A 20,773-nucleotide genomic window follows, 5' to 3' on the forward strand; every position below is an offset into this window, starting at 1 on the left:
AACATCCTGGGCCTAGATCTATCCTACATAGAACACATGTGGGACGAGTCTGGATGTCAATTCAGTACCAGTGCTATTCTCAGGTTATCAAGGACCAGATGCTGCAATTGTTGGCCATTTTGCCTCAGGGGAGAATACAAAGGCTTCAAGCAAATGTCAGGATAGTTCCTTTGAAAGGGTACAGCCGACTTCCTTCCCCGTCCTTCCCTAATCCGATGGGACCCGTGACCTCGCAGTTTGGTCTCCTCCCCTGAATCAACCAACCAACCAGGCAACAACTGGACAAACATCCTGGGCCTGGATCTATCCTAGGTAAAACACGTGTGGGACGAGTTTGAATGTCAATTCTGTACCAGTGCTATTCTCAGGTTATCAACGACCAGAAGCTACAATTGTTGGTCATTTTGCCTCAGGAGAGAATACAAAGGCTTTATGAAGCCCTTCGCAACATCATTGCAATGTCGTACTGAATAACGGGCTCATATTGCGAAGTTATTTGTAAACTTGACTACATATTGCAGTCACTGAAATAACATCACGTACCCTCTCACGCCATGGAGTTTCGTTTCGTTTTCCTCCTCCCATTCTGGGTTCATCTCTTTGTCAGGCAGTATATTTTTCCTGGAAACTGGGTTGTTTTGAAGTTCAGCCTTATGCAAACACAATTAATCTATTTTTTTGTTTACCCATATGTGTTTCGACACCTATGTGTCATCTTCTGTGGGTCAATTTTTTTTTATTTCTGTGAAGTACAGGGTGTTTATAAATGAATATCGGTGTTTTAACGCTTTATAGTATTTATTATATTAAACCTACAGTTATAAATGATGTGTCAAATGAAAGAGCAACTCAAAAAGTTTTACCAACCTTATAAATGTTCAATGTGAGCACCATTAGTCACACGGTACACATAAAGTTCATAGCCGAGTTCTTCATAAACGTTGATAAGCGTGTCTTCAGTGATTGTAGCAACAGCTGCTTCAATCCGGTTTCTTAATTCAGGGAGGTCTGCTGATAGCGGAGGCACGTACACACGATCCTTGATGAAGCCCCAAAGGAAAAAATCGTATAGCGTTAGGTCGGATGAACGTGGAGGCCATGCAAAGCACGCCCTGTCATTGGGCCCCTTGCGGCCTATCCAGCGTTTGCGTAGAGTGAAGTCCAACCAATGTGACAAATGATGCTCACATTGAACATTTATAAGGTCCTTGGTAAAACTGTTTGAGTTGCTCTTTCATTTCACATATCATTTATAACTGTAAGTTTAATGCAATAAATATTATAAAGTGTTAAAACCCCTATATTCATTTATAAACACCCTGTACAATATCAAATTAATAATAATTTATCTGTTGTAGGCCTAACACTTACAATATCTGCATTTTGCGTTTTTTTAAGCGCTCACCTTAGTTACATCGCTAAATGAACTGCAACATCGGTTTTTGTGCCCTTTTTCGTCTTTTTTTTTCAGAATGTCATCTGCCAACTAGCCATGAAGAAAGTTATTGTGTATTTGTGAAGAACTGTTTCGTGGGTAGAGGTGAAGTTACATTTTTCGTCCTGTTGCGTGTCTCTGGTTGATGTCTCGATGAACTGCTACTCAGTGTACTGTTACAACACAGCTATTCACAAGATTATCGCTCACTAGTTCACCTCACATGTACTTTCACAACATGCGGCGAAACGTGATCTGAGCAGACACATCTGCATACTCAGTGACACATGTTATGTCATTGTCGCTGCTCACTTGTTCACCGTTGCTCTTGTGTTTGTTACGGTGCTAATTTTGAATGTTTCGTCGGAAGTAGTGTGACGTGGCTGCTGGGAGAGGGCAGAATATATGTAATGTGTATGTGTGAGTGTGTGTGTGCGGAATAAGAGAGAGAGAGCTGGAAAGAGAGGTGGGGAGGAAACTGAGAAAACAGAAGATTTTTACCGATATTTGAGATTGTTTGATTATTATGTTCTATGTGAGGAGGTGTTTTCGTATAGTTCATTGAGTGTTCCAAACAGTGTTTTGTTGCAGAGTTGTATTTTCATTCGGGATGCTCTTTTCTTGTACACTACTGGCCATTAAAATTGCTACACCAAGAAGAAATGCAGATGATAAACGGGTATTCATTGGACAAATATATTATACTAGAACTGACATGTAATTACATTTTCACGAAATCTGGGTGCATAGATCCTGAGAAATCAGTACCCAGAACAACCACCTGTGGCCGTAATAACGGCCTTGATACGCCTGGGCACTGAGTCAAACAGAGCTTGGATAGCGTGTACAGGTACAGCTGCCCATGCAGCTTCAACACGATACCACAGTTCATCAAGAGTAGTGACTGGCGTATTGTGACGAGCCAGTTGCTCGGCCACCATTGACGAGACGTTTTCAATTGGTGAGAGATCTGGAGAATGTGATGGCCAGGGCAGCAGTCGAACATTTTCTGGACCCAGAAAGGTCCGTACAGGACCTGCAACATGCGGTGGTGCATTATCCTGCTGAAATGTAGGGTTTCGCAGGGATCGAATGAAGGGTAGAGCCACGGGTCGTAACATATCTGAAATGTATCGTCCACTGTTCAAAGTGCCGTCAGTGCGAACAAGAGGTGACCGAGACGTGTAACCAATAGCACCCCATACCATCACGCCGGGTGATACGCCAGTATGGCGATGACGAATACACGCTTCCAATGTGCGTTCACCGCGATTTCGCCAAACACAGATGCGACCATCATGAAGCTGTAAACAGAACCTGGATTCATCCGAAAAAATGACGTTTTGCCATTCGTGCACCCAGGTTCGTCGCTGAGTACACCACAGCAGGCGCTCCTGTCTGTGATGCAGCGTCAAGGGTAACCGCAGCCATGATCTCCGAGCTGATAGTCCATGCTGCTGCCAACGTCGTCGAACTGTTCGTGCAGATGGTTGTTGTCTTGCAAACGTCCCCATCTGTTGACTCAGAAATCGAGACGTGTCTGCACGATCCGTTACAGCCATGCGGATAAGATGCCTGCCATCTCGACTGCTAGTGATACGAGGCCGTTGAGATCCAGCACGGCGTTTCGTATTACGCTCCTGAACCCACCGATTCCATATTCTGCTAACAGTCATTGGATCTCGACCAACGCCAGCACTAATGTCGCGATACGATAAATCGCATTCGCGATAGCTTACAATCTGACCTTTATCAAAGTCGGAAACGTGATGGTACTCATTTCTCCTCCTTACACGAGGCATCACAACAACGTTTCACCAGGCAACGCCGGTCAACTGCTGTTTGTGTATGAGAAATCGGTTGGACACTTTCCTCATGTCAGCACGTTGTAGGTGTCGCCACCAGCGCCAACCTTATGATTTGCATATCACAGCATTTCCTTCCTGTCGGTTAAATTTCGCGTCTGTAGCACGTCATCTTCGTGGTGTAGCAATTGCAATGGCCAGTAGTGTATTATTGCTGTTTGCATGTGGTAGTTCTTCACTATTGTGATTTTTTGGTAGAGACTGTTGCCTTCTCTGAGGATCTTAAGATCAGTCTCCATGTTTTTTTGGTGGTGGCTTTCTTGTATTAGATGACATGCAAAATTGTAGTGTTTGGTAAATTGAAAATTTCTCAAATCACTGAAAAGGCCATAGTGGATGGTGCCTGGTATCAGTGCGTTACTTTGCTCGGCGCTTTTGTCGAGGTGGAGAAGGTAGCTAAGTAGGGAGCCTGGATGGACGGGAGAAGACATGAGATCGCGCCATATGTGGGATCGCTGGAGGTCGCTGCTTGACAACCACGCCCTGTCCTGGCCTGCTGGAGCGCGACAGCACAGTCGCGATCGATACGGAGGGCGCCTCCATCCCCTCCCCTCCATCCCTGCAGCCGACCCCTTCCCCTCTGCCCACCCCGCTCAGCAACAGCAGAGCGTCTGCCCGCCGTCTGCCAGCATGACGGGGGGGGGGGGGGGGGGAGTGGGGGCAGGGGTCACACCGGGCGACGCGACATGGCACTTGCTTCTCAGGCTGTCCGCCACACCTGTGTCTGCTGCCAGGGACGGCCTCCCACTGTGCGATGTGCAGTGTTTGGCGATCTTTACTACTGTGCATATTCTTTCCCACCTCGTTCTCTTTCTCAAAGGCTGGTCTCACTGGACATGTTAACTATCCTACTGCCCACAGCTCTCTCCATACTTTTGCCGCGCGGGATTACCCTAGCGGTCTTAGGCGCTGCAGTCGTGGACTGTGCGGCTGTGCCCGGCGGAGGTGCGAGTCCTCCCTCGGGCATGGGTGTGTGTGTTTGTCCTTAGGATAATTTATCTCAAGTAGTGTGTAAGCTTATGGAGTGATAACCTTAGCAGTTAAGGGGGATAGGACGTCAAATGGACCGTCTTGGAGCAGGAGAGACATCACAGGACATTTTTATTTCCACTGTCTATAATTTTACGAATAAATTCATAAAACTTTGTCGGCATGACCAGGAAGGATTCAGGATTCACACTCATTGCAGTGGAAGTTCAAAAACATAACAAAATTTTGTTTTATATGTGAAAGTTCATCATTTTTTCACTTATTATTGGCTGCGTTTGTTGCCGTAGGTACACGTTTCTTCATAAGTAAGAGAGATTCTTCGATGAATTTTGCACAGCATACAAACCATACTTGCAGATGTATGAAACTCAAGAAATTATTTAATTTATGAAAAAATGAATGTGCTGTTACATTTTAAACTTCATGTTTAGAAGAAACTCAAATTTTATAGTTAATTATCTCAATTTTTACCACAGTTCTTAATAGATTTGGGAAATTCTAGAGTTTCATACACCTGTAAGTATGGTTTGTATGCTGTGTAAAATTCACCGAAGAATCTCCCTTACTTATGAAGAAAAGTGTACCTCTAGCAACAAATGTAGCCAATGGTAAGTGAACAAAAGGCGAAATACAAATATATAAAAAAAAATTATTTTCTTATATTTTTGAACTTCCACCACTATAAGTGTAAATCCTGAATCCTTTCTGGTCATTCTGACAATGTTTTATGAATTTATTTTTAAAAGTATAGACAGTGGAAATTAAAAATTCCTGAGGTGTCTCTCCTGCTCCAATTCGTCCCGTTTGACGTCCTACCCCCCTTTAAGTCCCATAAGATTTCGCACACATTTGAATATTTTCTCTCCATACTTTCTACCTTCTACTTTATAACAAGCTACCCGTCCAGGCTTCGAACAGGTGGCATTAAGTACCTAACGCCGGACTACTTGTACACTATATACGCAAACCTCCCTTGTGAATCAGTCTCTCTGTTACTGAAAATCGTATCAAAATCCCTACAACAGTTTCCGACAGTCACCTTCACATACAGGCAGAGAAACGCTACAGGGGACTGTAATCGTTACAATGTGTTTTGGAGCAGTGTTGGTACTCTGTTCCTGCTTGAGATAGGAACATGAGGTAAAAACCTTTTGGTTTAACCTCGACCAGCGGCCATTTGTACAGTCATTCTAACATCTGTCTTACTGTAGCTCTGTCACAGTATATTAAGCTAGGGTTTAACGACGAAGAAGAGCCGGCGCCCAGGCAAGTTGTGCGAAGAGATTAATTCGTTTTTCAATAGATTTTAATTGGCCTGAAATTAATGCTGAACAAATGGAACCATTTTTATGTGCACCGTTTTGATTTTACGTGCAAAAATAATCACCTTTAAATAATTCCGGACTGGAGCGACACTGATGGTTCAAATTTAGTTCACCGGTGAATCGGAACTTGCTCTAAGATAAGTTTTAACCGTTTGAAAAAAATCTTGTTTCATTTGGATTTTTTGTGCAAAAAAACGCGTGTTTCTGAGAGGTTCCTGAAGTGCACCAGTTCTATACATTATACCTGTAAGAATCGCTTCAAACTTTATACGAAAGTAGATAAATGAATAAATTCAAAACGAATTTTTGTTTATCAATAATATTTATCTGTTGTCAAGATACGATGCTTTAAAGTCGAGCTAAATGTAGTATGTAAAACTCATTCTTACATGAATTGAATACACGATAACGGTTTAAAATAAATCAGATAAATAAAAAATTCGTTCTTATTATAAAGTTTATAACTTGCTTTCTAAAATCTAGCTTCACTCGGAACTTACGTGCAAGAAACACGTTGTTTTTGAGTTTTTCTTTTCCTTTTCTTTATGTGCGCCACTTCTGCGTTTAAAAATTGTGCTAATCGGTTCAAATTATGTAAGAAGGTAGACAAATACTCGTAATTAATGGTCGTCCTGTTGCTTTTCGAAAGTTTTATCCGTTGCCACGATGTAAGCAGCGTGGTTCAAAGGACAGTAGAAAAATCTACACCACATCAGTCGTCATCTGAGTGAACAAAAATCTACATCGGTTGCCCAGCTATGGCGGTCTGATGTCAAAATTATGGTGGAGTAAAAGTTGGCAACCGGAATGAAAAATGTTCGTATCATAGGACAGAAAAAGGCGAATATGCCCCGGGCAGAGTTAGGGTTGTAAATAAAAGAAGGGAATTAGCTTTTCACTTATCTGGCAGTTTCAATGATATTTAAATCAAAACGTCTTGACATATTATAAAGCACGTATAGATTCAGGTCAAGCTTCTCCTCTCTCTGGAGTTGCTTTTCCCACCAGATACTGCCTCCTATGTAGCTGCCCAGGTCATAGCTGCCGTCATTGCCACGCCAGTTAAATATGGAGCAGATATTACACACTTATCATTGCTATAACGGATAAATTATAGCACCAGCACTGACGGTTTCTCGAAAGTGTCTCGTTTCTGGAACGATTTGCCATGATAATATTATGGTAAACGACGTATTGGTGGTTAAAGGCTTTGCATATTTGCTGCTTTTCATATTATAATTACCGTGCTCTGAAATTATGGTGTTTCACGTCACCGATGCCTTGAAGGCTTATCAGAAATGCGCCGTTTTTGGTATATTTTGTTATAATTAAATGTCAGAGAATGAGATAGCGGTCCGACTCTGTAGCTGACTGCTCAGTATAGCTGACTGCCATGTGAGAGCGGGGGGGGGGGGGGGGGGGAGGGGAGACCCGGGTTCGATTCCCGGCACTACCAGCGATTTTTCGTCGGTGGTAAGACAGAAACAGTGTGCAGTCAGCCTCCTGAGGAGCTGTTCGGTCCAGTAGTAGCGGTTCCAGGGTCACGAAACCCCATAAAGACTGGGAGAGTGGGGTACCGACCACATGTCACTCCATACTGCAAGCGATGCCGCCGTTGGCAGAGGATGACACGGCGGTCAGTCGCACCCGATTAGGCTGTTTAGGGCCAGAACGTGCAACTTCAACTAACTTTAATGACAGACTGCTGGTAAAGATCTTAGGGTATCGTAAGATCGACGTTTTTAGACTCAAATCACGTTTATAGGGTGTACTATACTGTATAGGGATGCGGGCTGTGAACGGTAAGTTCGTCAATTTGCATCTTGCTTTCTGCAACTCATGTATTTTGTAAAAGATTCTAGACCTGTGTTATTAGTTTAATAGAAGTATGTTCTGAAATATTCGATGTTATGTATAAATAAGAATGCTCTTCTATGATGAGGAGGAGGAGATTTCTGTTTAACGTCCTGTCGACAACGAGGTCGTTAGGGTCGGGGCACGAGCTCACATTAGGGAATGGAGCGGAAGGACATCGTCCAAGCCCTTGCAAAGGAACCATCCCGGCATGTGCCTGAAGCGGTTATAGGGAAATTACTAGACACCAAAATCAGGATGCCCGGAGGCGGATTTGAACCGTCGTCCTCCCGAATGCGAGTCCAGTGCGCTGCTCCCCTATGAGGAGTGAGTTTGTTTGATTTTGTGAACGTGCCAGGAAACATGGTCAAACGAAATGCAAGATTGTTATCTAAGTCGCTGGCTGACCCCTCGCAGTTCAATACAGTATTTACTACAGACAGGACAACTTGGTCAGAGTGTGAACAGGGGCGAAAATGTGTGTTTTACTGCAACAGACGCACTGAAACAGGAGTAGGTTCTGTGTAATGATAAAAGGAACAGTTATCGCAATAAATATTGCTCCGTTAAGGTTGTTTCTTAAGTATTTGAAAAAGTTAAATACCTTATGCCAGAGGCAATAACTCCGAAAGGATGTCGAATCATTTTTCGACGAAGTGTAATATGTTAATCGTTGTTGTTGTTGTTGTTGTTGTTGTTGTTGTGGTCTTCAGTCTTGAGACTGGTTTGATGCAGCTCTCCACGCTACCCTATCCTGTACAAGCTTCTTCATCTCCCAGTACCTACTGCAACCTACATCCTTCTAAATCTGCTTAGTGTATTTATCTCTTGGTCTCCCTCTACGATTTTTACCCTTCACGCTGCCCTCAGATACTAAATTTGTGATCCCTTGATGCCTCAGAACATGTCCTACCAACCGGTCCCTTCTTCTTGTAAAGTTGTGCCACAAACTCCTTTTCTCCCCAATTCTATTCAATACCTCCTCATTAGTTATGTGATCTACCCATCTACTCTTCAGCATTCTTCTGTAGCACCACATTTCGAAAGCTTCTATTCTCTTTTTGTCCAAACTATTTATCGTCCATGTTTCACTTCCATACATGGCTACACTCCATACAAATACTTTCAGAAACCACTTCCTGACACTTAAATCTATACTCGATGTTAATAAATTTCTCTACTTCGACCATCATCAGTTATTTTGCTCCCCAAATAGCAAAACTCCTTTACTACTTTAAGTGTCTCATTTCCTAATCTAATTCCCTCAGCATCGCCCGACTTAATTCGGCTACATTCCATTATCCTCGTTTTGCTTTTGCTGACGTTCATCTTATATCCTCCTTTCAAGACACTGTCCATTCCGTTCAACTGCTCTTCCAAGTCCTTTGATGTCTCTGACAGAATTACAATGTCATCGGCGAACCTCAAAGTTTTTACTTCTTCTCCATGAATTTTAATACCTACTCCGAATTTTTCTTTTGTTTCCTTTACTGCTTGCTCAATATACAGATTGAATAACATCGGGGAGAGGCTACAACCCAGTCACACTCCCTTCCCAACCACTGCTTCCCTTTCATGCCCCTCGACTCTTATAACTGCCATCTGGTTTCTGTACAAATTGTAAATAGCCTTTCGCTCCATATATTTTACCCCTGCCACGTTCATAATTTGAAAGAGTATTCCAGTCAACATTGTCAAAAGCTTTCTCTATGTCTACAAACGCTAGAAACGTAGGTTTGTCTTTCCTTAATCTTTCTTCTAAGATAAGCCGTAAGGTCAGTATTGCCTCACGTGTTCCAACATTTCTTCGGAATCCAAACTGATCTTCCCCGAGGTCGGTTTCTACCAGTTTTTCCATTCGTCTGTAAAGAATTCGCGTTAGTATTTTGCAGCTGTGGCTTATTAAACCGATAGTTCGGTAATTTTCACATCTGTCAACACCTGCTTTCTTTGGGATTGGAATTATTATATTCTTCTTGAAGTCTGAGGGTATTTCGCCTGTCTCGTACATCTTGCTCACCAAATGGTAGAGTTTTGTCAGGACTGGCTCTCCCAAGGCCATTAGTAGTTCTAATGGAATGTTGTCTACTCCCGGGGCCTTGTTTCGACTCAGGTCTTTCAGTGCTCTGTCAAACTCTTCACGCAGTATCGTATCACCCATTTCATCTTCATCTACATCCTCTTCCATTTCCACAATATTGTCCTCCAGTACATCGCACTTATATCCGAATGGGGGACTATTTTACCTCTGGTATATTTTACCCAAGAGGACTCCATCATCATTTAGCCATACAGTAAAGCTGCATGCCCTCGGGAAAAATTCCGGTCTAGTTTCCCCTTGCTTTCAGCCGTTCGCAGTACCATAACAGCAAGGCCGTTTTGGTTAGTGTTACATGGCCAGATCAGTCAATCATCCAGACTGTTGCCCCTGCAACTACTGAAAAGGCTGGTGCCCCTCTTCAGGAACCACACGTTTGTCTGGCCTCTCAACAGATACCCCTCCGTTGTGGTTGCACCTACGGTACGGCTATCTGTATCGTTGAGGCACGCAAGCCTCCCCACCAACGACAAGGTCCATGGTTCATGGGGGGAGGACAAACAGCTTACTGAAGTCAAAACGGGAAACATTTCAATTCTGACTACTTACAGCGCGTTATTTTCACATTGTCGCAGAAAGAGGACCTGTTATTTTTGCAACGTACTCCACGAGCGGACTGATTAATGACCACGCCTACGACGTTTCAGCGTCCTAAGGTGTATACAGCCCGCACTACAGCACTCGGAACACCCTCAGATTAATTACAGCCATCTGCTACATCGCCGTCCATCAAAATTGCAACACCATGAAGGCAGCGTGCTACAAACGCCAAATTTGCATGAAGTTCGCTACAAGCTTGGATATGCATATGATTAGTACCGTGTCTGCTTGGTGAATACAGTACACAGCCATACAGAGAGAGGAGTAACACAGCTGTATGGCCAGACGCACACAACACCGGCATATTATGCTCCCGTGTTACGTCACGCAAATAGCACCCAAGCGAGCATTCATCCGCCAAATGCGGATAGAGGCAGACACACGGCTCCACTCAGGCAGGGTATATCGAGTGTTAGTTCGATAGTATCCAGAGGTAAGACACATCTCTTCGTAGAGTAGTGGAGGGTGCAGTGTTACTTTATAAAACTTAATTTGAATTTTTTTTGTCTTATCTCTAAACTACATGTTTATGCCACAAATTTATATTTATCGCAATATATTGCTCACACTGCCTGTTCAATAGTTCCCAATTGTAACCTACCCCTCATTCCTACTTCCAACTATTGTCCACATTAATAAGCAAAGTACTTGATGAAGATATGTGAGGAGCGTAGATTACAATAAACTTTCTAGTTTACTTAGCTTGTCATGATGAGTTTGCTCCAGTTCTTCTTGTCAAGGGGTCTGATTCTTGAAGCTGTTAATCTCACATTATAGGTCCTCTCGAATAGACTGGACTAAATAAATTTGAAGATTTTTGTTGCAGAATTTTTATTTTTACATAAATACATTTTCATACATTTTAGTATATCATATGGTCTTTTCATTTTTCACGTTAACAAGGCCCAAATTATATTGTTCGCACAAAAATACGTCCGATCACATCAGAGGCATCTTACGGCCTCACACTCTGCGGAAATAACACTATTCCAAAGGGTTTACAATTTTTATGAACAAATGAATTTCTACTAGTTCCATTATATTATTAATTTCGATTATTATTTCATAAATGAATCCAGAAATAAACATAGTAAACAGTACAGGATTGCGTAATTAATAATAGAAATTTTTAAGTGTGCCAATAATTCGTAATTTCAAATGTTTCTAAGAAGAATAATCTTAACTGTACATTCAGAACTAGTGCTTCTCGATTAAAGCATCGAAACTAAAGTATTTTATAAAGTAATTCCTTTTCATAAAGTTTATTATGAAACATAACATACTGTGTATAAAATTATGTGAAAGTTTTCAGAAAAGCAGCTGAGAAAATACTGACCTGTTGAAAATTCGAAAAATAAAGCTGGTGTAGCCAACTACTGTTGACGAAAAGTAATGTTAGAGGAGGATGTGCACTGTACTGGTTCCCTCTTGCACCATTAAATTTAATGGCATTTATCTCCTTTGGACCCCGTTATTTCACTTTAGTGAATTTAATTCACTCGGTAAATAACCTGCGCAACACAACTGAAGGGGCAATTTTTCGAAGTCCCGGCACGGTATCCCATTGTGACGCGAAAGTTTGAAATTTAGCTCAAAGCTGCCCACAGCTGCCCTGTGTAATGGTGCAAAAACCTGGCGCCCTGCGACGTTACCCTCGGATACATGCAAGAAAAAGGTCGCAGTTCAGAAGTTCCTGTGAGGTATAAGGTGGGTTAATGATGTCACATAGGCACCAAATTTCACCACTATTCTGAAAAATACCACAGTCGGCGTGTAATGCGATGGGAAGGTCGTCACAGCCCCTCTCGTCTAAATTTCACACCTTATTTTGACACCTCTGTGATGGAGGTCAGAACGTTACGCCCAGCGTTGAAAACACGCGGCATTCTTATGGGTCGCCGAGGAAAGTGTTTCAGACACATCACCGCTCAGAATTGTCACGAAAAGGCCACAGGGAGTGGCATAAAGGGCGTGAATCAAAACGCACCTTCACTTGGGTCGTTTCTTCCCACACATTTCGCGCGCGAAAACGGTGGTTCGCAATGCGATGAGCAGCAGGTCGATGTTCTTGACAAATTTTCCTCTGCTGATGCCCCTCGAACGATTCAGCCCTTCTCTACAGAGATCGCGGTCTGCAACCCCTTGTACGTGATCTCAGCCTCTTGCAGTGTGGCGTGACCGCAGTTCTTCCTCTGGTGTACAGGGTAGAATCTCTAGGGACCGTTGAAAAGCATTCGACGAAATTTGAATGTGACCTGAAGCAGAAAAGAATGTTTATGCTTTTTCATCGATTCTTTTTCATGCCCTTCTTTGCCCTGTGCACCGGAGAGGGAGAGACAGATGGGAGGTGATGCGACATTGACACGCATTTGAATGAAGTAGCAAAAGGTCGCTCTAAGATGCCCAGTTCGGCAACATCCGTCGTGCCACTCGAGCATCTTCGCTAGGCACTTTAGAAATGTCTCTGCACGGAGATGTCATTCACTATGCCCTATCCACTTGCATGAAACGCAACCCACTTCACACTTGTGCCTGCTGGCTGCATTCCACACCACAGGGATGTCGAAAGGGTTGCCTATATAGCAGGTGGGTTGGGACTAGAAGGTGGCTGTCTCCGCACAGAAACATTTTTGAAGTGCCCGGCAAAGTTTCCCATGTTTCGCCGACAGTGTTACCGAAAATGGGATGTTAGAGGTACCATTTGTCGTTTTATTCACGTGTGTTTCAACGCAGCATCCTCCCTCCCCAGCTCACTCCCACCCCAACACCTGACACGTGTAGGCATAACAGAAGGGTGCGAAAAAGGAGGGATGAAAAAGCGTAAACACCATTTTGGTTCTGATCAGGTTGAAATTTTATCGAATGGTTTTGAACAGTCCCAAGTGATTCCAACCTGTACTCCAGATACTCACAATATACATAAATGACCTTGTGGATGTCATCGGAAGTTCACTGAGGCTTTTTGCGGATGATGCTGTGGTATATCGAGAGGTTGTAACAATGGAAAATTGTACTGAAATGCAGGAGGATCTGCAGCGAATTGACGCATGGTGCAGGGAATGGCAATTGAATCTCAATGTAAACAAGTGTAATGTGCTGCGAATACATAGAAAGAAAGATCCCTTATCATTTAGCTACAATATAGCAGGTCATCAATTGGAAGCAGTTAATGCCATAAATTATCTGAGAGTACGCGTTAGGAGTGATTTAAAATGGAATCATATAAAGTTGATCGTCGGTAAAGCAGATGCCAGACTGAGATTCATTGGAAGAATCCTAAGCAAATGCAATCCGAAAACAAAGGAAGTAGGTTACAGTACGCTTGTTCGCCCGCTGCTTGATTACTGCTCAGCAGTGTGCGATCCGTACCAGATAGGATTGATAGAAGATATAGGGAAGATCCAACGGAGAGCAGCGCGCTTCGTTACAGGATCATTTAGTAATCGCGAAAGCGTTACGGAGATGATAGATAAACTCCAGTGGAATACTCTGCAGGAGAGACGCTCAGTAGCTCGGTACGGGCTTTTGTTGAAGTTTCGAGAACATACCTTCACCGAAGAGTCAAGCAGTATATTGCTCCCTCCTACGTATATCTCACGAAGAGACCATGAGGATAAAATCAGAGAGATTAGAGCCCACACAGAAGCATACCGACAATCCTTCTTTCCACGAACAATACGAGACTCGAACAGAAGGGAGAACCGATAGAGGTACTCAAGGTACCCTCCGCCACACACCGTCAGGCGGCTTGCGGAGTATGGATGTAGATGTAGATGTAGAGCAAAGCTCGCAGTCACACTACACTCCAAAGGAGTGAGATCAAGTTCAATGGTTTTGCACCGCCACAGTGTCTTAGAAATGGAGTCCAGTCGATCTGGAGTAGTCAACAGTGGCAAAATTTGTCAAGAAGGTCGTCTTGTTGTACATCATTCTGCAAACTGTTGGTTCTAAGCACGAAATACGTGGCAATGAACGTCCCAAGTGAAGGGGTGGTTTCATTGATGCTCTTTATGCCGCCTACTGAGGTCTTTCTGTGTGGGTCTCAAATGTTTTCCTCGGCAACCCATAAGAAAACAGTACGATTTCAAGGCTGCGCATCGCAGTTCTGACTTCCGTCGAGGAGGCCTGAAACGAAAGAATCAAATGCGGTAAGATGGGGTGTGAGGGCATCGTGCGACATATCCACTGTGGCGTCGGGGAGAATTGTGATGAAAATTGGTGTCAGTGCGACATAATTAAACCACCTTACACCTAAAAAAAATGGTTCAAATGGCTCTGAGCACTATGGGACTTAACTGCTGTGGTCATCAGTCCCCTAGAACTTAGAACTACTTAAACCTAACTAACCTAAGGACATCACACACATCCATGCCCGAGGCATGAGTCGAACCTGCGACCGTTGCGGTTGCGTGGTTCCAGACTGTAGCGCCTAGAACCGCTCGGCCACTCCGGCCGGACCTTACACCTCACTTACATTTCTGAGTTGCGGTTTTTTTCTCGCACGTATCGACACCTTGCTGTTTGGAGAGTCGCCGAACCCGAGGGAGACATCGCAGGGCGTTACGCTTTTACACCATTAGACAGGGAGGCTGTAGGCACCTCCGAGCCACATTTCAAAACTCTGCATCGGAGTGGGAGATAATCACGGGGTTTCAGAAAAACGTCACTTTGATTGTGCTGCGGACTGTAGCTGTCGCAGTTGAAGCGGTGAGCGATCCTGACGGCAGATGTTCTTGTGTTCTATGCCCGCAGCTGGCGACGCGCTCCATCGAGCCGTCCTTCGGGCTGCTATTCGGCGACGAGCTCCGGGAGTTGGGCGTCGAGACGACGGGCGCCTCCGTCATCATGAGCGCCTACGACGCCACCATCAACTTCTCTGGTGAGTGCCCGCCGCTGCCCGCGCTTCGCTATCTGGCACAACTCGCGAGGTGGTCGCACTGTACGTACCGTTCCGCAACAAGCCATCTTCGTTTATGAATACTGAAGCGCAAAAGTAACTGGTATAGGCAAGCGTATTCAAAACAGAGATACGTAAGCAAGCATAATACGCCGCTGTGGTCGGCAGTGCTTCTATAAGATAACAAGTGTCTGGCGCAGTTGTTAGATCGGTTACTGCTGCTACAATGGCAGGTTATCGAGATGTAAGGGAGTTTGAACGTGGTGTCATAGTCGTCGCACGAGCGATGGGACACAGCACCTCCGAGGTAGCGATGTCAACGCATGAACCTGTGTTCAGTGTATGCCGCCTTTAGCATCTGAAGATGGTCATTGTATGGCCGCAACCGGTTATGACTGTGTCATAAACCTGTCATTGTGTCTATAAGTAAAGAAAAATTTTTACAATAGAATCAATCACGCACTCCATAGACAAAATGTTTTTTTTTTTTTTTTCAATTTCACGAGTATACTGTGAATATGAGAAATCCGTTAAATTATCAAATCTCCGACATTTCAACGGCCAGAAAAAGATGCTGCAAGAACGGGACCAACGACGACTGGAGAGAATCGTTCAACGTGACAGAAGTGCAACCCTTCCGCAAATATCTGCTTATTTCAATGCTGGGCCATCAAAAAGTGTCAGCGTGCGAAACATTCAGCGAAGCATCATCGATGTGGGCTTTCGGAGCCGAAGGCCCACTCGTATACCCTTGATGACTGCACGACACAAAGTTTTACGTCTCGCCTGGGCCCGTCAACACAGACATTGGATTTTTGATGACTGGAAACATGTTGCCTCGTCGGACGAGTCTCGTTTGAAAAGTGTATCGAGCGAACGGACGTGTACGGGTATGGAGACAATCAACAATGTTTCAAATGACTCTAAGCACTATGGGACTTAACATCTGAGGTCATCAGTCCCCTAGACTTAGAACTACTTAAACCTAACTAACCTAAGGACATCACACACACCCATGCCTGAGGCAGGATTCGAACCTGCGACCGTAGCAACAGCGCGGTTCCGGACTGAAGCGCCTAGAACCGCTCGGCCACAGTTGCCGGCTGGAGACAATCTCATGAATCCCTGCAGGTGACTGTTGAAGCTGGTGGAGGCTTTGTAAAGGTGTGGCGGCTGTGTAGTTGGAGAGATATGGGACCCTTGATAAGTCTAGATACGACTCTGACAGGTGACACGTATGTAAGAATCCTGTCTGATCACCTGCATCCATTCATGTCCATTGTGCATTCCGACGGACTTGGGCATTTCCAGCAGGACAATGCCACACACCACATGTCCAGAATTGCTACAGAGAGTCTCCAGAAACACTCTTGTGAGTTTAAACACTTCCGCTGGCCACCAAACTTCCCAGATATGTACATTATTGAGCATATCTAGAATGCCTTTAACGAGCTGTTCAGAAGAGATCTCCACCCCGTCGTTCTCTTAACGGATTTATGGACAGCCCTGCAGGATTCATGGTGTCAATTGCCTCCAGTACTACTTCAGACCGTAGTCGAGTCCATTCCACGTCCTGTTGCGGTACTTCTGCCTGCTCGTGTGGGCCGTACACGATATTAGGGAAGTATACCAGTGTCTCTGGCTCCTCAGTGTAAATCTGGTGAGGGCGTGCCTTTGTGCCGTACGACGTGAACGTCTGCCAATGAACCATTTACTAAATTACATATCTTAGTATCTAGTGTTGTACGTTTGTTTGATATGGTTTTTCTTCCGCTACCTCAGGATTAGTGTGTACAAAAATAATGATCTAAAATATATTCGTTGCAGGGATATGGAATCTACATCTACACAGACACTCCACAAGCCACGGTACGGTGCGTGGCGGAGGATACCCTGTTCCCCTACTTGTCATTTCCCCTCCTGTTCCACTCACAAAAATAGAGCGAGGGAAAAACGACTGTCTGTACGCCTCTTTATAAGTCCTAATTTCTCGTATTTTATCTTCATGGTCCTTATCCGCAATGTATGTTGGCAGCACTAGAATTGTTTAGTAGTCAGCATCAAATGCCGGTTCTCTAAATTATATCTATAGTGTTTCTTGAAAACAATGTCACTTTCCCTCCAGAGATTCCCAAAGCATCTCCGTAACACTTGCGTGTTGTTCGAACTTACCTGTAACAAACCTAACAGCCTGCCTACAAATTGCTTCAATGTCTTTCTTCAATCCAACCTGGTATGGATCCAAAACACTCGATCAGTACTCAAATATAGGTCGCACAAGCGTCGTATATGCGGTGTCCTTTACAGGTGAACCATTCTTTCCTAAAATTCTCTCAATAAACCGAAGTCGACCATTCGCCTTCGCTATGATAGTTTTCAAATGAACATTCCACCTCATATCGTTTTGCAACGTAACGCCCATGTATTTAAACAACTTGATTGTTTCAAGCAGGACTTAATACTGTATCCAAACATTACAGGTTTTATCTTCCACTTATCCGCATCAACTTATATTTTTCCACACTTACGGCTAGCTGCCATTTAGAGATAGATACTATTCATCCCTTTTTTTTCCTTTATTGAATTTAGATTCCTCCCGAAGGGGACGGGCTGGCAGCAGCTTAGTATGCTGCTCTGCAGCCTACAGTATTTTTAAAACACAAGAAGATAAGAAATAATAAAAGCAGGCAATGAAACGGTGACATAAATTGTAAAACGGCGGAAAATTGTGGAAAGTTAAAACATTAAACAACGGGTGAGCAATGCTAATAAAATACACAGGAAGCAGACAGGTAAAATAGTAGACAGACAATTAAAAAAACATGGCGACAGTCTGGTTTCTGTTCGCAAGAGACATAAAAATCACACCCAGGTACCGTATGATGTCCGATCGCAACACTTCAGAGAAGCCGCACAACACTAAACAATCACTGGAAACACTGCACTAAAAAGTCGGCACGAAGATGACACACCACAGCCAAGGGCAGATGGGAGGGGGGGGGGGGCGTTCCTGGACAGGTGAGGGGAAAAAGGGGGGAGGAGAGGAAAAGCGAAAGGGGGGAACCGATGGAGGGAGAGGACGCATAACGGGTGTGGGGAGGGGGGCAGGGGGGGGGGGAGGGCAGACGTGAGAGGGAAAGGCAGAGGAGGGAAATGCAAAAAGACTCAGGGGAGAGAAGGGTGGCAGAGAGAGGGGAAGAAAAACAGGATGGAAAGTGGGGGAGAGGGAGCCCAGGAAAAGGACAGATGAAGGGAGGGGGAGGTGAGGATCAGAGTTGATAGGAGGAATAAATGGAGGGAGAGAGGGCATCATCTGGGAGGGGGAGTCGACGGAAGCCACCTTGGGAAAAGAGATGAAGGGTCGAGAGATAGAGGGTAGGGGGGACACGTGAAAGCATGGCAGAAGGTGGGGGTTGGAGAGGAGAGGAGCAACCAGGGGATAAGTGGGATCAAGGCGGCGGGAGGTGTAGAGTATGTGGATATGTTCGAGGAATAGGAGCAGATGGGGGAAAGGAATCAGGTCGTAGAGGATCCGCCTGAGGGACGGGAGGTGTACACAGAAAACGAGGTGGAGTGCATGGCGCTCGAGGATCTGGAGGGACTTACAGAATTCTTTTTTTTTGGGGGGGGTGGGGTGGGGGGTGCTACAATTCATCACACCAACTGAAAATTTTGTTTGATTTTCTAGTCTTATATCTTCTCACAGTCACTCAACATTGACACCTTACCGTGCACCATGGCATCATCGGCAAACAGTCACAGACTGCTGCTTCCCCCCACTCCACCTTCCCCCACTCCAGCCCAGTCCGCCAAATCATTTAAGTGTATAGAGAACACCAGCGGTCCTATCACACTTCCCTGCGGCATTCCAGACGAGACCCTTGTGTCTGACGAACGCTCGCTTCCTTCTGATCGCCGGCCGCGGTGGTCTCGCGGTTCTAGGCGCGCAGACCGGAACCGCGCGACTGCTACGGTCGCAGGTTCGAATCCTGCCTCGGTCATGGATGTGTGTGATGTCCTTAGGTTAGTTAGGTTTAACTAGTTCTAAGTTCTAGGGGACTGATGACCTAAGATGTTAAGTCCCATAGTGCTCAGAGCCATTTGAACCATTTGAACCTTCTGATCGAAAGTGCCAGAAACAGCCATCTAAAGCGGAATTGACCACTAGATGTGACGAGAAGTGGACCTGCGAGTATGAAAGGCAGCGGGTATTAAACTTCCTGGCAGATTAAAACCGTGTGCCGGACCGAGACTCGAACTCGGGACCTTTGCCTTTCGCGAGCAAGTGCTCTACCAACTGAGCCACCCAAGCACACCCCGTCCTCACAGCTTTACTTCTGCCAGTACCTCGTCTCCTACCTCCCAAACTTTACAGAAGCTCTCCTCCGAACCTTGCAGAACTAGCACTCCTGAAAGAAAGGATTTTGCGGAGACATGTCTTAGCCACGGCCTTGGGGATGTTTCCAGAATGAGATTTTCACTGTGCAGCGGAGTGTGCGCTGATATGAAACTTCCTGACAGATTAAAACTGTGTGTCGGACCGAGACTCGAACTCGGGACCTTTGCCTTTCGTGGGCAAGTGCTCTACCAACTGAGCTACCCAAGCACGACTCACGCCCCATCCTCACAGCTTTACTTCTACCAGTACCTCGTTTCACATCAGCGCATACTCCGCTGCAGAGTGAAAATCTCATTCTGGAAACATCCCCAAGGCTGTGGCTAAGCCATGTCTTCGCAAAATCCTTTCTTTCAGGAGTGCTAGTTCTGCACGTTTCGCAGGAGAGCTTCTGTACAGTTTGGAAGGTAGGAGACGAGGTACTGGCAGAAGTAAAGCTGTGAGGACGGGCGTGAGTCGTGGTTGGGTAGCTCAGTTGGTAGCGCACTTGCTCGCGAAAGGCAAAGGTCCCGAGTTCGAGTCTCGGTCTGGCACACTTAATTTGCGAGGGAGTTTCATATCAGCACACACTCCGCTGCAGAGTGAAAATCTCTTTCACGCAGCGGGTATTGTCAGTAGAGACGCAGCAACAGCAGAATGGGTCGGTCAGCAGAGTTCCGTCGCTTCGAACGCTGACTACTCGCTGGATGTCGCCTGACTAATAGATCCATAAGGCACATATAAACCCTTCTAAAGCTGCCCTAGTCGACTGTCGGTGATGTGATTATGAAGTGGAACAGCGAAGGAACAACCGCAGCCGAACCAACAGCGGGCAGACCTCACTTACACACGGACACGGACCGTCAAACATAGCAGAAGGCGAATGCAAAAAGTAGCATGAAATCAGCGTAAAGAATCACTCGTGAATTCCAAAGTGTTACCAGCTGTTCAGCTACCACAATGCCCGTGCATGAAGAGTTAAAAAGAATGGAGTGCAATACTCGAAGCTTCCCACAAGCCACAGGTTTCGGCGCTCCAGGTGGTGCAAAGAGCGACGTCAGTGCACACTGGATGTCCATCGTACCTGGTCTTCCCAGAGTCCCGACTACTCACAAGGTCGGCTTCGCTCCAGAGACACGTCACTACGTTCTCCTGAGGAAGAATAGGCTGCCACTCGTCCACAGACATTCAGACACCTCACTGAAAGTGCACCCAGCTAGTTCAAGGCGAAGCGTGGACACACCTGACATTAATGTCCACTAATAATGTTCGCATGCAAGTGATCTGGTAGTTGGTGATGAGTCTTCTGGGCTGTATAACCGTGCTCGAAGGAA

The 20,773-nt window shown here is 45.1% G+C and overlaps 1 protein-coding gene across 1 annotated transcript in view; it reads left to right on the top strand.

Annotated features, from left to right (window-relative positions):
* LOC126251893 (uncharacterized) overlaps positions 1-20,773 on the top strand; it is a 586,892-nt gene that overhangs the window by 416,021 nt on the left and 150,098 nt on the right. The window contains exon 3 of the mRNA XM_049952604.1: positions 14,920-15,046. Coding sequence (XP_049808561.1) covers positions 14,920-15,046 — 127 coding nt within the window. The remainder of the gene's footprint in view (positions 1-14,919; positions 15,047-20,773) is intronic.

This window comes from Schistocerca nitens, chromosome 4 (assembly GCF_023898315.1).
Source record: "Schistocerca nitens isolate TAMUIC-IGC-003100 chromosome 4, iqSchNite1.1, whole genome shotgun sequence".
NCBI lineage: Eukaryota > Metazoa > Arthropoda > Insecta > Orthoptera > Acrididae > Schistocerca > Schistocerca nitens.